Source organism: Stegodyphus dumicola, chromosome 12, assembly GCF_044657685.1.
Source record: "Stegodyphus dumicola isolate Sdum_Otavi_A_Nest chromosome 12, ASM4465768v1".
NCBI lineage: Eukaryota > Metazoa > Arthropoda > Arachnida > Araneae > Eresidae > Stegodyphus > Stegodyphus dumicola.
The window spans coordinates 72,528,378-72,541,492 of NC_140779.1; the positions used below are offsets into that span (position 1 = coordinate 72,528,378).

Sequence of the window (13,115 nt, forward strand, 5' to 3'; positions counted from 1 at the left end):
TAAAGTAATTTGAGTACCTGAAATAACGTAATGATTACGTAAATTATGTAACTTTGTCCTGAACTGTCATCTTTCTGGTATTTGTTATGATAATTTTTATTTAGATAATTTTTGTTAAGATAATTAATTACACGATTTTCCCATACCAGTTGACTCCCATTTAAAACTATGGATGAAACCTGTTTGTTCTTTAAATTTTGCCGTCTAGTGTATTTCAACACATACTTTTTAAATCTACATATAAAATTCTATCTACATATAAAACTCTTGTAATAATCTCAAAATTCTCATTTGCAGGTGATGTGAATAAGTTAGCTAACTGCACAGAATTTATGCAAAGCAACTACAAGTACACTTCAGTTGGAACTCAAAGGTCCGAAAAGTTAAATAAATTCTTTTCACTTGTGAACCACTTAAAATTAACTTTTTAAAAGATAGTAGTATGTACACCCAAAAGTAATGATAAAAAAAATGTGGTAGAAACAAATGCTTAAAAATGTGTTACACTTTTTCAAAAATACAAATACTTATAATTGAACTAGTTATGTAATTATAATACTTAAAAGAGACATTTTCAATATACAAGGAAACTACTTACAGTGAGAAAATATCCAAGAACCTGCCATCACAGTTGGATAAGGTAGGTAAAATAAATCAAAGTGATAGATACCACCTACAGCAAAATATTCAGACTTCTCCAAAATCGTTAATTCAGGTTCTTCAGGAGGAGCTAATTAAAAAAATAAATAAATAATTCAGTTAGAAAACATAAATGTAATAAGCATCAATTAATCTTTTAAATGAAGGACGGTAGAAAGATTTGAAACTGATTTCATGAAATTTAAAAAAAAAAAAAAATTAAATCAGGATCGTATTTATATTATAAATATTTTGGTGCTTTTCCATTCCACAGAAAAAAAAAAAAAAAAAAAAAATTCATTTCCACAGGAAAAAAAAAATGACTTTTCTAAATCTGAGAAATCGCTGAATATTGTAAACCTTGAAAAAGCTTTTCTTGCCAACAGATCACATTCACAAATTACCACTGACATAGCTTGAGAGAGATTTTTAATTTTTATTTGCCTACCAGCGTATTTTAGCACATAATATGAACTGTTAATAATTTTGATTCTTGCTGAAATATATATATTTGATGTAAGCTTTACAAATATTTGTAACCGTAGTTGAATTTAAATGACACATCTAATAATACCTTGTTATTTTTAACTCAAACAACAACAACAACAACAAAAAACAAACAAAAAAAAAAAAAAACATTTACTATCACTTAGCAACAAGCAGTCACAATGTATTTATTTTACCGTATTTTATAAATATGATCTTTATGTCTTGAATATAAATTTTATATCGTATTTAATGTAATGTAAGTTTTGTACTTACAACACATTAAGTAATTCTAGTCGTTAATATGTTATATAACTTTCCCTAAATTTAAATTTGAAGAATTGGTTAAAATAACACAAGAGATTACAATACTCTTTTTATTTTATGAATGGTAGTATTGTTTTGCTTATATTTAACAGTTAAGGTTATCTTAGTTTAACTAAGTACGGAACTGGATGACAATGGTTCATGTTTGTCTGGTGTTGTATTTAACACGAAAGTTCCAAAAATGTTTAATGGTCAATATTAATATTAATTTAAATATCTATATTTACACTCCTGATCGTCCTTATAAATTAAAGCAAAGCTTAAATCACTTTTAAATTTTCAACTACACTAAATCTTCAATTAGAATGAATTATACGTATAAGTATTGATGCAATAATTTTCAGTAATCAACCGGTACACTGCGCCTTCACAATAGAGAATGTAACCCAAATGGCAGAAATTATTCATTCATACAGATTATGAAAAGTGTAAGCTGATCATGCTGGATCACCCGGCAGAGTGATCACCCGGCTGGATCACCCGACATCGCACACAGTGCGCTTACACTTTGCATCCGAAGAGAAAGCCCTAGCCATTTATACAGATGGCTCAAAAACCGAAAAGGGCATACATTGCGGCTACTGCGTACTTCAAGGAAGAGAAGTGATTAGAACTTGTAAAAGACGCTTAGAAGGTAAAAATGTCGTCTTTCAGGTAGAGCTGATTGCGATAAAAGCAGCAATCAGTTTGACCAAATCTCCTACAGCTGAAAAGATAACTAAATTTAGTGACTTAGCTTCAAGCTTGGAGGCAATTCAAGAGCAAATAGGAGTACAGTAGTACAGAACTAACAAAAAGTTCTAAGTATCCCATCAGATGACAGACCCAACTGGTCTGAGTTCCCGTACATGTGAGAATAGCTGGAAAGGAAGTAGCGGACTTATACTCTAAATCTGCAGCTAACGATCCTAATAGACTCGAAAACCAAGTAAGCGTGTACAGTCATGTTTGAAGAGAATTACGCTAAACTATCTAGTACAAGAGGGGCAAAAAATGGGATGTTGAAAATACAGGAAGAAGGACATAGCGGTCTTGCTCAAAAGTTTTATGTATTACAAAGACACAGACCTAGTTTTATACGGAACGTGGTCCTTTGCTCCATTACCTTCACAGATTTGGAAAACGAGATGCATACTCAAGTGAATATGTAGAGGTAGATAAGCCAGATCACTACCTTTTTCCACTGTCCGAACACAAAGAATGAGAACTTTAAATTCTTAGCACTGCCTACTGATTGTTGTGGGCCGAGAGTACATGTGAAAATAAGCAGGTCAGACGTAATTGAGAACATTATCAGACTCTGTGCAGTAAAATATTAAAAACGGGAATTGCCTTAGCAGTTTCGGCACAAGACATTTTTCTTCCTGCAAGGAACAGTGCTTCGACTAAACATTTTAGGTGAACAGCCTAGCGCAGCTAAACCAAACAATACTAGCGGTCAAGGTTTGGTACAGTAACAGTGATACTCCCTTTACAACTACCACACCCTCAATATTAGTTCCAATAACTGAAAGTGTCAGTACATATATATATCTCTAACAGAACTGTAAATAGGGACTGTATAATGTTTCGCCCTTTTGCTTGAACTCAATCTTTTGATGTATATAATGTTAATCAGGGTTATTGGGTACATGTGGACGCACATCGAAATCATTAAAGGACATGTAAATAGTAAGGAAATAATATATGAAAACAAGCAATGAGTGTATTACTTATAGAATGAATGCAATCACCAGAACCTTCTATATTTACGTAATGAACCTAGTGTATGCATGTTATGAACCTTGTGTATTTATGTAGGTCATGTATTCTGTAAATATTGATTAGTCACAATAATTACGATATCTATTTTCACGCTGAGGTTTTCCATCTGCAAGTATGATGATACACTGAAAAACATTTATTTAAATGTCAGGTCAGTGGTCATCCCTGGTGGCGCACAGTAATTAACCATTTTCATTAGCAAAAATAACAATGATAATTTTTATTCTAGTAAGAAACAAACTAAATAATGCATGTAATGCTTAATGAACTGGTAGCCCAAGCAATGATCCTGAACCCAGGAATTGTTGTGTGGGGTCTTGGGCCAGCACAAAATACAAATACACTCCACTGTAAAATTTCTAGGTGGCGTTATCAATTATCCTTTGAAAAGCTGGTTGTCTTAATCCTTTTCTTCACAGCAGCTGTCTGCAGAACTTTTTTAAAAATATCCTTTGTTAGTGAAAACTCTTATTCACTAAAAAACTAACTGCATCTTTAAAATTCTGAAGACATTTATGACTATTTAAGATCAAAACTTTCTCTGTCTAGTTTCCAGCTCGCATAGAACATTAATATGTGATTGTTTTGCAATTTTCTCCAAATGAGGCCTTAAAGAAAGCGAATGGAATATAAAAAAGAAGTGAAATTATGGAGAATGTTTTTAGATACTGTAAATATGGACTATATAATGTTAAAAGATATATATAGATATAGTTAAAAGATATAGATATAAGATAAAATAATAAGACATATTTATCTTATAAAAGCTATTTTTATTTTCAAATTTAAAGCAGTCACGATTATGATACCAAATTTGAGTTTGAGCTTGAAAAAATAAAACTTTAGTATCAATCGAAATCACTAATACTTACATAAAAGAAGAATACAGTGATTAAGGTAAAGACAAATCGAATCTAAAAGTAAGGACTAATGAGTGTAATATCCCAACCAATTAATCCAAACTTAAATGTATTCCCTGGATATAATGAAACTCTAGACAGCAGGGAGCTTTTTATTGATTCTAGCATAATAAATAACGCTTTGAACTGTAACCAGCATTATTATTCTTTAGGTAAGGACAGAAGAAAGATATTTTAAATGCAAGCATTTAATTTACTTGAATAAGACCTATTAAAACTCAACAAAAAGTTTCTTAGTTCCAGTTTAGTTCCAGTCCAGCTGGTTTCATTTAATAATTAAATAAAAAATTAATATTAACATAAATGTTACTTATAAAAACCTGTATGTCGCAAATATATCTAATAACATACTTTTTATGTTATTAGATATATCTATGTATTTGTAGATTTACATTTAAGCGTATAATTTGCATTAAGATTAGAGATGAGATTAATAGGGCCCCTGAATGACTTGATAAATTACTTCTGAGTGTATATCTTTCACTAGGCTAATGAGAACAGGGTTTTAATATCAGTGAGAATAGGGTTTTTAATATCAAAAACCCATTCTAAGAAAAAATAGAGCTTCATTATTCACATTCAATAATTGAAATAATTCAGAAGTCAGTATATAAGAATTGCAGAATTTACCTATAATTGTAGAAAATGAAACCTCATATCTCAAATTAAAAACAATTATCTACTAGTTACATACTATTGCTAAATAGCCCAAAACGCTTTAAATTAGGAAGCATAATTTAGTAATAGTTAAAACTATTTAAAATTTTGAAACATAGCTGCTAATGAAAGTTAATTTTTACACCTGAAGTTTTAAAAAATATAATGAAACATGTAAACGGCGATGCACATAAATAAAAAATAATTTATCTAAATAAAAAACAAAAGTAAGAGAGCTATCTCGAACTTAAAATATCCATAAAACAATGGAAATATAGAAGGAACTGGATGAAAAAATATCTAATAATCGGATTTAAAAAAAAATCAACATTATTATATCAAAAAAGATGAAATTGCTTTTAAAATAAAACAACAAATATTCATAATATCAAATATATCAGTTTCTAATATTAGAGTAAGTTAATTAATATAGAAAGTTAAAGAAAAACTATTTCTGGATAAAGATACCAATTTTTGGGAATAATTACTATATTACACACACATGCATAAGTTTTAAAAAATGCACAATAATGAAGAGAAAAAAGATTTAAATAAACATAAAATGCAATCAGATTTTCTTTAGAGCAATGTATCTACCTAATTATTCTTATAAACCTATGTTATGATTTAGATTTAACGTTAAATATCAGAGTTAAGTTTTCGACCAGGCCGGCAAGTAAAAATTCTTCCCTAAATACAGTGTTGGCCTTTAAAATTGCAACACCATGAAGGAAAGCAAATATAAAAAGGATATTTATTGTACGTAAACAGTATGGAATGAAGATAAAATAAATTAATATAATTAAATTTGTAAGCAGTTTAGGGGTTTACAGGTGTGAGAAATTAGCAGAAACAGCTGCCAGCATTGGTATCTGAAACGGCCCTTACATGGTTAGGCATGGAGTCGAACTAGGCTTGGATAACAGAAACGGGCAGCTCATTCCATGCTGCTTCATATCTATGCCAACATCATCAACCGTATTAGCTGGAGAGGGCTGGCGGTCCAATCTCTCAGCAACCCATGATCAGATGTTTTCAATGGGTGACAGATCTGGACACCGTGCAGGCCAGGGCAGCAATAAAATACCCTGTGTGTCGAGTGTGGTCTGGTGCTTGCTAGGTGTTCAAACTGACCCTGTGTATTGAGGAAGGTCAGAACACGACGTGCAACGTGTGACCACATGTTAAATTATCTTATTGGAAGATGGCATTTGGCAGACCTCGAAGATAGGGTACAGCCACTGGACGTAAGATGTCAAAAATGTACCAATCTGCTTTCAAATTATCGTTGATCCGAATTAGAGATGTGCGTGCTATGCACCCAATGGCTCTCAAACCATTACACAAGGTGCAGGACCCCTCCCCTATGCCGATATTGAATACAAGCACGCAACTTGCAGTTTCCAGACATGTATACGGCTGTCAGAATACTGGCCGAAGAACCGGGATTCGTTTGAAAAAAAGTCGTTGTGCCACTCCTGTATCCAGCTTTGTCGTGAGGCGCACCAGAGTCGCCGTCTTTCTCTATGCTGCATTGTCAAGGGAAGTCGAAGTAATGATCGTCGTGTTGATAATCCACGGGGCTGCAAACGTCGACCCACCGTACGAGCGAATACTAGGCGTGCCGTAAACATGCCGATTTCCTTATTAATGGTCCGTGATGTGGTTGTACGGTTTTGCAGGGCTGACCTCACAATATTTCTGTCCTCTCGCGCGTTATTCATAGGAGAGCGTTGAGACCTGCATTGCCATTTAATATGACCCTCAACAAAGCATTAATTCCATATCTGCATGACAGTGGTTGGATGTCGACCAGTGCGACGGGCGATATCACGGAACGGTAATCCACACTCTCGATAGGCAACGACTCTGCCTCTGTCGCATTGAGACACTTGCTGGTAAGCATTTCTTCTTATTATTCGAGACATAACACGATATTCTGAGCAACCTCCGACCTTACAAAGCGCTTTCCGAATGAGAAATCCACTCAACAACTTTTCTTTTGAGCATTTCTTCAGATATCGTTTCTCTATCCTGCGTCGTATAAATGGGCTGAAATACTAATCACTTGCACATCTCACCTCTTGTTATTTTCATGTGGTTTTGACGTTAGAAAGATCATTCTTTCCTGGTGTTGCAATTTTAATGTCTAGCAGTGTATTTGAGAAAATTACTGCTCCTTTTAAATCATTCTAATTTAAATATCATCTTCAATTATGAAAAGAAATCATGGTACTTATCATGGAAATCATGGTTTGTTTCAATATTCAGTAGAACTGTATTTTTGGCATATTTTTGAGCTTACACCTAACAATAGTCAATACATGCATGCACATTATACCCCCTCGTTTGAGTACATGTGGATTTACCCATATTATATTTAACCATATCCATCAGTTGTAAAAATGTGAATGTCTGCCATATAATTTCTGTTTTATTTCTCACATTTTTTAAAGTGATTTTTATTAGTACTTGTGTACAGAACAGTACCTTTAAGCTGAAAAGATAATCAAAAAGTAGAAAAATCACAAAATTAAATTAAAATGCGTAAACACTTCTAATTTTGAAGGGAAAAATATATAAGAAAAGTCAAAAGAATAAGAATTACAAGTATTTTCTCCGGCATGGTGCAGGTATGTCAGAACGCATTCTTGATTCATAAGCAAACTATTGATAAAAATAAATTACGGTATGACAACACATTAGCCTGTAAATATGCATTAAACAAACTTACTAAACATTACAATGGGATTTTTATCCACTTCTGAGTGGCTTGCAGTAGCTGATTCCATAGAAGAAATTTGCTTGGAAACTGCAGAAGTTAATTCAGCATGGAAAGCAGTAGATAAAGCTTCATTCTGAAAATTTAAATATATTTGTTTTGGCTGTTTCAAACTAATCTTATATGGAATTCATAGTATTATTTAAATTATATCATTACCTTAGCATCTAACAGTTCATTTTCAGTTCGGGGAAATATTTCATCTAAAAGAGTTTCACTGCAAGGTTCTGTAATATTTAATGCATTTTATGATAAGAAATGCCCATTTTGATCTTATTACTTAAACAAATATACATATTTAGAGAAATATGCAGATATATAGATTATTACAAATTTAGAAAATGCATAATCAGTAAATTTTTGCCCTGCATTTTGTTTAGATTCCTGAAATAAAACATATGTTACAATGAGTTACTTGAATTTATATTAATTATATTAAGACAAGCTAAGAATGAAGCTAACAATGAAGACTTATATAAAAGAATTGCTTGGAAAAAAAGAATAAAACATTTGTATAAATCAGGATCGGCAAACGTTTTTTAGAAAGGGCCAGACTAAACATTTTAGGCTCGGCAAGCCAAGTAGCAAACATAAAGATATGAATGGGTAATTTTCTCATAGAACAAAACAATGTTAATATTTTTATTATGAAGTGATATTTTCACATAATATTTATACACATTTTACTAACAAAAAAGTAATAAAAGATTTGCGCATTAAAAAACGTTATTATTAAATAGATAAAAATTTCTAATGCGAAGAATATAACTGTTTTTTCTGAGATAATATTTCACCATACTTGAGTTGAAATTAGTACTTCCTACCATTAAAGTTCTTTGTAATATGATCGGAATTGCGATTTTTTTAATTTCATTTTCAAAAATTTCTTTTCACTTTGATAAGTACTCCCAGATAAGGACATCCGTTCCCGTGCATATGATTTTAACTGAATGTATTTATCTTCCGAAAGATATTTATAAAATTGGGTTAAATCTTTTTCTTTAATACTGCATAATTAAGTGAGTCAGGATATTCAGCTTCGATCTGTAATAAAAATTCACGAAACTGGTGATGGTTAAGTCTGAGAGCGAATGAAGTTGCCTACTTATACAACTGGTTCAGTAACATATGAGAGACAGATGCCTTTCCCACAAAGAACTTGCTGTTGAATAATAAAATGAATAACAGAAGTTTAAACATTTAGCATCTTCACACATCTTCAGTGGCGTAGCAAGCGTAACTGGCGCCCGGGGCAAAATAACTTTTTGGCGCCCCCCCCCACAAAAAAAACTTTCAGTAATATAATGTATAGAATATATTCGTAATAAGAAAATAATGCAAATAATAATAAAATGCTGAATCTGCCATAAAATACTCAAAAATATATAAATATTAGTCACTACCTAACTGCACTAGCCTTGGATTCGGAAATGCATCTGTGTCGGCGGAAAAATCTGACCTACGATGATCTAGAATTAGTTAAAAAGGTGTTATTTATTTTACATATTTATATAAGTGTTTTTAAAAAGTACAGTTTTTAAACAATTAAAAGTTTAATATACATTATAGATAAACAGATATGTGGCAACTTACCTACTACAACTCAACTCTGCCAGTCTGATAACCCATAGCAACTAAAAACAAAAATAATATTTGTTCCATTCAATTGTTATAATTGTTTAACGATCTGTCTCAAAAAATTGTACTACCATAATTGGTGACACGCATTTATTAGGAATGGCAACCTTCAATGTTGCACAAGTATGGAGTTTATATGTCTAAATTCTGAGCAGCAGTAAGTTATCCAGTGTGATGAGATGCAAGTAAGACATTCACCTGTCATTTCAAGCTTTTTGCCGCATTCCGGTGAGTCAACATATTTCTGTCATAATTTCAGCGGATATATGTATCGTCTGCTGCATTTGAGCCTCCAATTTCTCTGATTTCGAGTACCAAGAAACTGTGTCACTATATACATATTCATTATTTTTCTATACATATTATTATTGTGCATATTTGATTGAGCTAATGTGGTTGACAACGATGCTGCTTCGCAATTGGCGAGAGTGGCAGTTAAGCCACCGCCTTTTTCTCGCCGAGACCCATCGTTATGGTTCATTCAATTGGATGCGCAGTTGAGTCACATTACTGCCGACGAAACTCAATTTTATACAGTGATCGCTGCGTTAGAATCAAAGGTACTGCAATCAGCTCATGAAATAATTTTGAATCCATCGACGACGGACAATTACAAATCTTTAAAAAAAAATTAATTTCTGTTTATGAAGAATCCGAGACAGTTAAAATCGAACAGATGTTGCATGATTTACGGTTGGGTGATATGAGGCCTTCTCACTTGCTGTCTAAAATGTCAGATTTAGTCGCCGGTAACCTAATGGATAACATTCTTAAAACATTATGGATGAATAGACTCCCATCTAACATGCAAACTATTTTAGCGGCCAGTAGCGAGCCACTTAAAAATCTTCCCGAAATCGCTGATAAAATTCACGAGATGGCCATTCCAGCGCAAATACACGCAGTGCAGGCTCCTGGTCTAGGTATTGTGGTGTTACAAGCTTATATTGATGATCTGTCCAAACAGGTTGCTCAATTAGTAGTCATCCAAGCTGAACCTTTTCAGCGCAACAGCTCCGCATCACGTGGTCGAAATACACGCTGTAGCCAACTGAGGAAACGTTATCAAAGCCCTCCTCCAAGTCATAATAGTCATAATACAGGGAAGACCCAATCCTCCTAGTCCCATGACCATATAATTATGAAAGGTCGACCCCCTCAAGACCAAAAAAGGAAAGAAGAGAGAAAAAGAAGCTAATTATCTAAAAATAATTGGAGGTTAATTAACGAACTAAAAATAAGGAAGAGACATACAAACAACGAAGCACAACACCAACATTCAAAATTGAAAAACTCCACGAGCAAACAGAGTGGCTGAAACTCTCAAGAAATATTCATTCACATGAATTTTCGGAACAGGCACAGGCGGTCCAAAGCCATCGAGGAATTCCCAATTTAAATAACCTGCAGAAGGTCAAACCGAATTCCCTACAGTATTACTTTAATAGCATATTATTTGTAAAATCATAATTCTATTTAAACTATTAATTTATTTAAAAAATTTACTTTAATAGTCCTACTGCTATCTGAATTCAAATGTATTAATTATCCTTAATAATCATAGAAAAGAAGCTCCAGGACTGCCAATAACCGAAACTGGAAAAATTTAAGATTGCCATGTATCATATTAAAACCCTAGTAATTACTCCATTAAGAACAGAATATAAGAAAAAATTTTAAAACTTTAAAATTTCAGAACATTTTAAAATCAAAAACTACAATTAAAAAATATAAAAATTCCATAAAATTTAAAATTTAAAAATCAAAATCCTAAAACTCAAAACCACTAATTTCGATAATTTAAATCTGGTAATCCATCAGGATTCTCAGCATTTGCAAAGCCATATCTATGTAACAATCAACTGCATCTCTTCGAAATACCGCATGTACAAAACATCCACAATGCATTAAATAAAACACTACACAGAAAAATTTCAAAATTTTCGTAGTAAACCTATAAATACTCATAACTGAAAATATAATACATATAATCAAAAGATAAATATACACAATACTAAACAAATATTCCAAATTCAATATTAGAATTGATCAAATCCATTGCACATTTAGAATATGTTTTTACGATTTTCAAGTTCCATGACTTATCTCCCAAACATTTCTTTCTCAAATTTTCCAGTAAGGAACAATGATTCAAGAAGTGATCTGCGTTACCAACTTGATAGCAATGACCACACAAGTCTGAATTTTGTAAATTAAATCTCGAAAGGTACGCGGGAAATCTTCCATGCCCAGTTAAAAACTGGTTTAAATCAATATTACTAATTGGTCGCATACCATTTTGAATTTTAATAGACTTCAAAAGACCCACGCACCTCTCTGATTCATTCCATCTAGTAGTATTCCAAATATCATTATAAAAATTGTTCATGTTTCTAATTGCATAACTTCTCAAACCAGAAATTTCTGTTTATATTCACAATCATCATTAGTGGTCGGCCTCTTTAGCCAGCACGTCGGCCCTTTCAGTTCCAACAAAGCCAACATGTGATTTTATCCAGTGTAAATGAATGCACATATTCTGCATCAAAAATTTCAATAGACATTTAATATCAAATATTAATAAATTAGTAGGACGGGCCGAGGTCAAGGATTGAAGCAAAGACATACAATCAGTATATATATGAATAGAATTAACACAAGTCAAAATTTCCTTAACCCACTGAAGGGCTTTAAGTAAAGCACAGCATTCCGATTGAAATACAGAATTATAATTATTAAGCTTATATTTTTTATTTTCAATTTCAGTTCCATAATGATAAATCACAAATGCTGCACCCAATTTATCATCTTGCCTGGACCCGTCAGCATAAATATCCAATTCTCCGACTATTGGGAGTTTACAATCAAATTCAAAAACACATAAACCAGAAGGATGTACCAAAATATTATTAATTCTTTCAAACATATGCCTTGTAATCAAAATATCTTTATACAATTTAAAATCAAGTCTACCAGTTCTAAACAAAAATTTTTCAAAATATAATTTATATAAAATTGAAAGAGGCGGCGTGCCGGCTAGAACGCAGAGCACCTCAGTTGAGACAGTACGGAAACATCTTGTAATCATTAAGCACCAGCTCCTCTGTATGGCATCGAGTTTGTTCCTCAACCTGACCAATCCCCGGCACTGGATCCCCAGGCACCAATTCCATAGAAAACTCTAGGGATAATTACATTATTCAAAATATCTTTAAGAATGCATGATTTGTTACAAAGTGTCTCACTAGAAAAAGGATCTCCTGTAAAACATTAACATATCATCTGAGAGCCGATGAATTGTTTTAAAATGATCTGCGAAGGTCAACTTGCAATCAATCTTGACTCCCAAATATTTAATAACATCAACAAACTTTATTCTTTTTCCTTGATATCTAAATTGTGGAGCTCTCACTTTGATCCCAGCCCGAGGGAAAATGATTGCAAAAGTTTTTCTAAGTTGAATTCAAGACCCTCGCCGATTCTCCAGTTTTCCAGTTTTAACATAACATTCTCAAATGATTTCTCGAGTTTTTCCAATGATGCACCATACATCAGAACAGCAAGATCATCTGCATATGCAATAAAGTTAACATCACTGGGGAATTCCAAAATAAGAAATTTGTTTAATATGATATTCCAGAGCAGGGGAGCACTGAAGGAGCCCTGCGGACAACCAATGAAAATCTCTAGTTCTATCTCTGCAGTCTCATCCTTAAAAGCATTAAACAAGATTTTGCGATTGTTAAAATAACTCCTATAACATTGAATCAAATTCCTTGGCAATTTAAGGTTAATCATGGTTTGTAAAATAGAGTTCCAGCACACTGAATCGAATGCAGACGAAATATCCAAGGACAGCAGCACTACGTGATGCGAACTCTTATTGCTTTTAATAAAGTCAA

At 32.7% G+C, this 13,115-nt stretch overlaps 1 protein-coding gene across 2 annotated transcripts in view; it reads right to left on the bottom strand.

Annotated features, from left to right (window-relative positions):
- The window catches only part of LOC118189581 (dynein axonemal intermediate chain 7-like), a 94,553-nt gene that overhangs the window by 52,024 nt on the left and 29,414 nt on the right, over nt 1-13,115 (bottom strand). For both annotated transcript variants that reach the window (XM_085806567.1, XM_085806568.1), the window contains 3 exons: nt 7,735-7,802; nt 7,528-7,651; nt 599-730 (listed from right to left, as the gene is read on the bottom strand). In XM_085806567.1, coding sequence (XP_085662693.1) covers nt 599-730; nt 7,528-7,651; nt 7,735-7,802 — 324 coding nt within the window. The remainder of the gene's footprint in view (nt 1-598; nt 731-7,527; nt 7,652-7,734; nt 7,803-13,115) is intronic.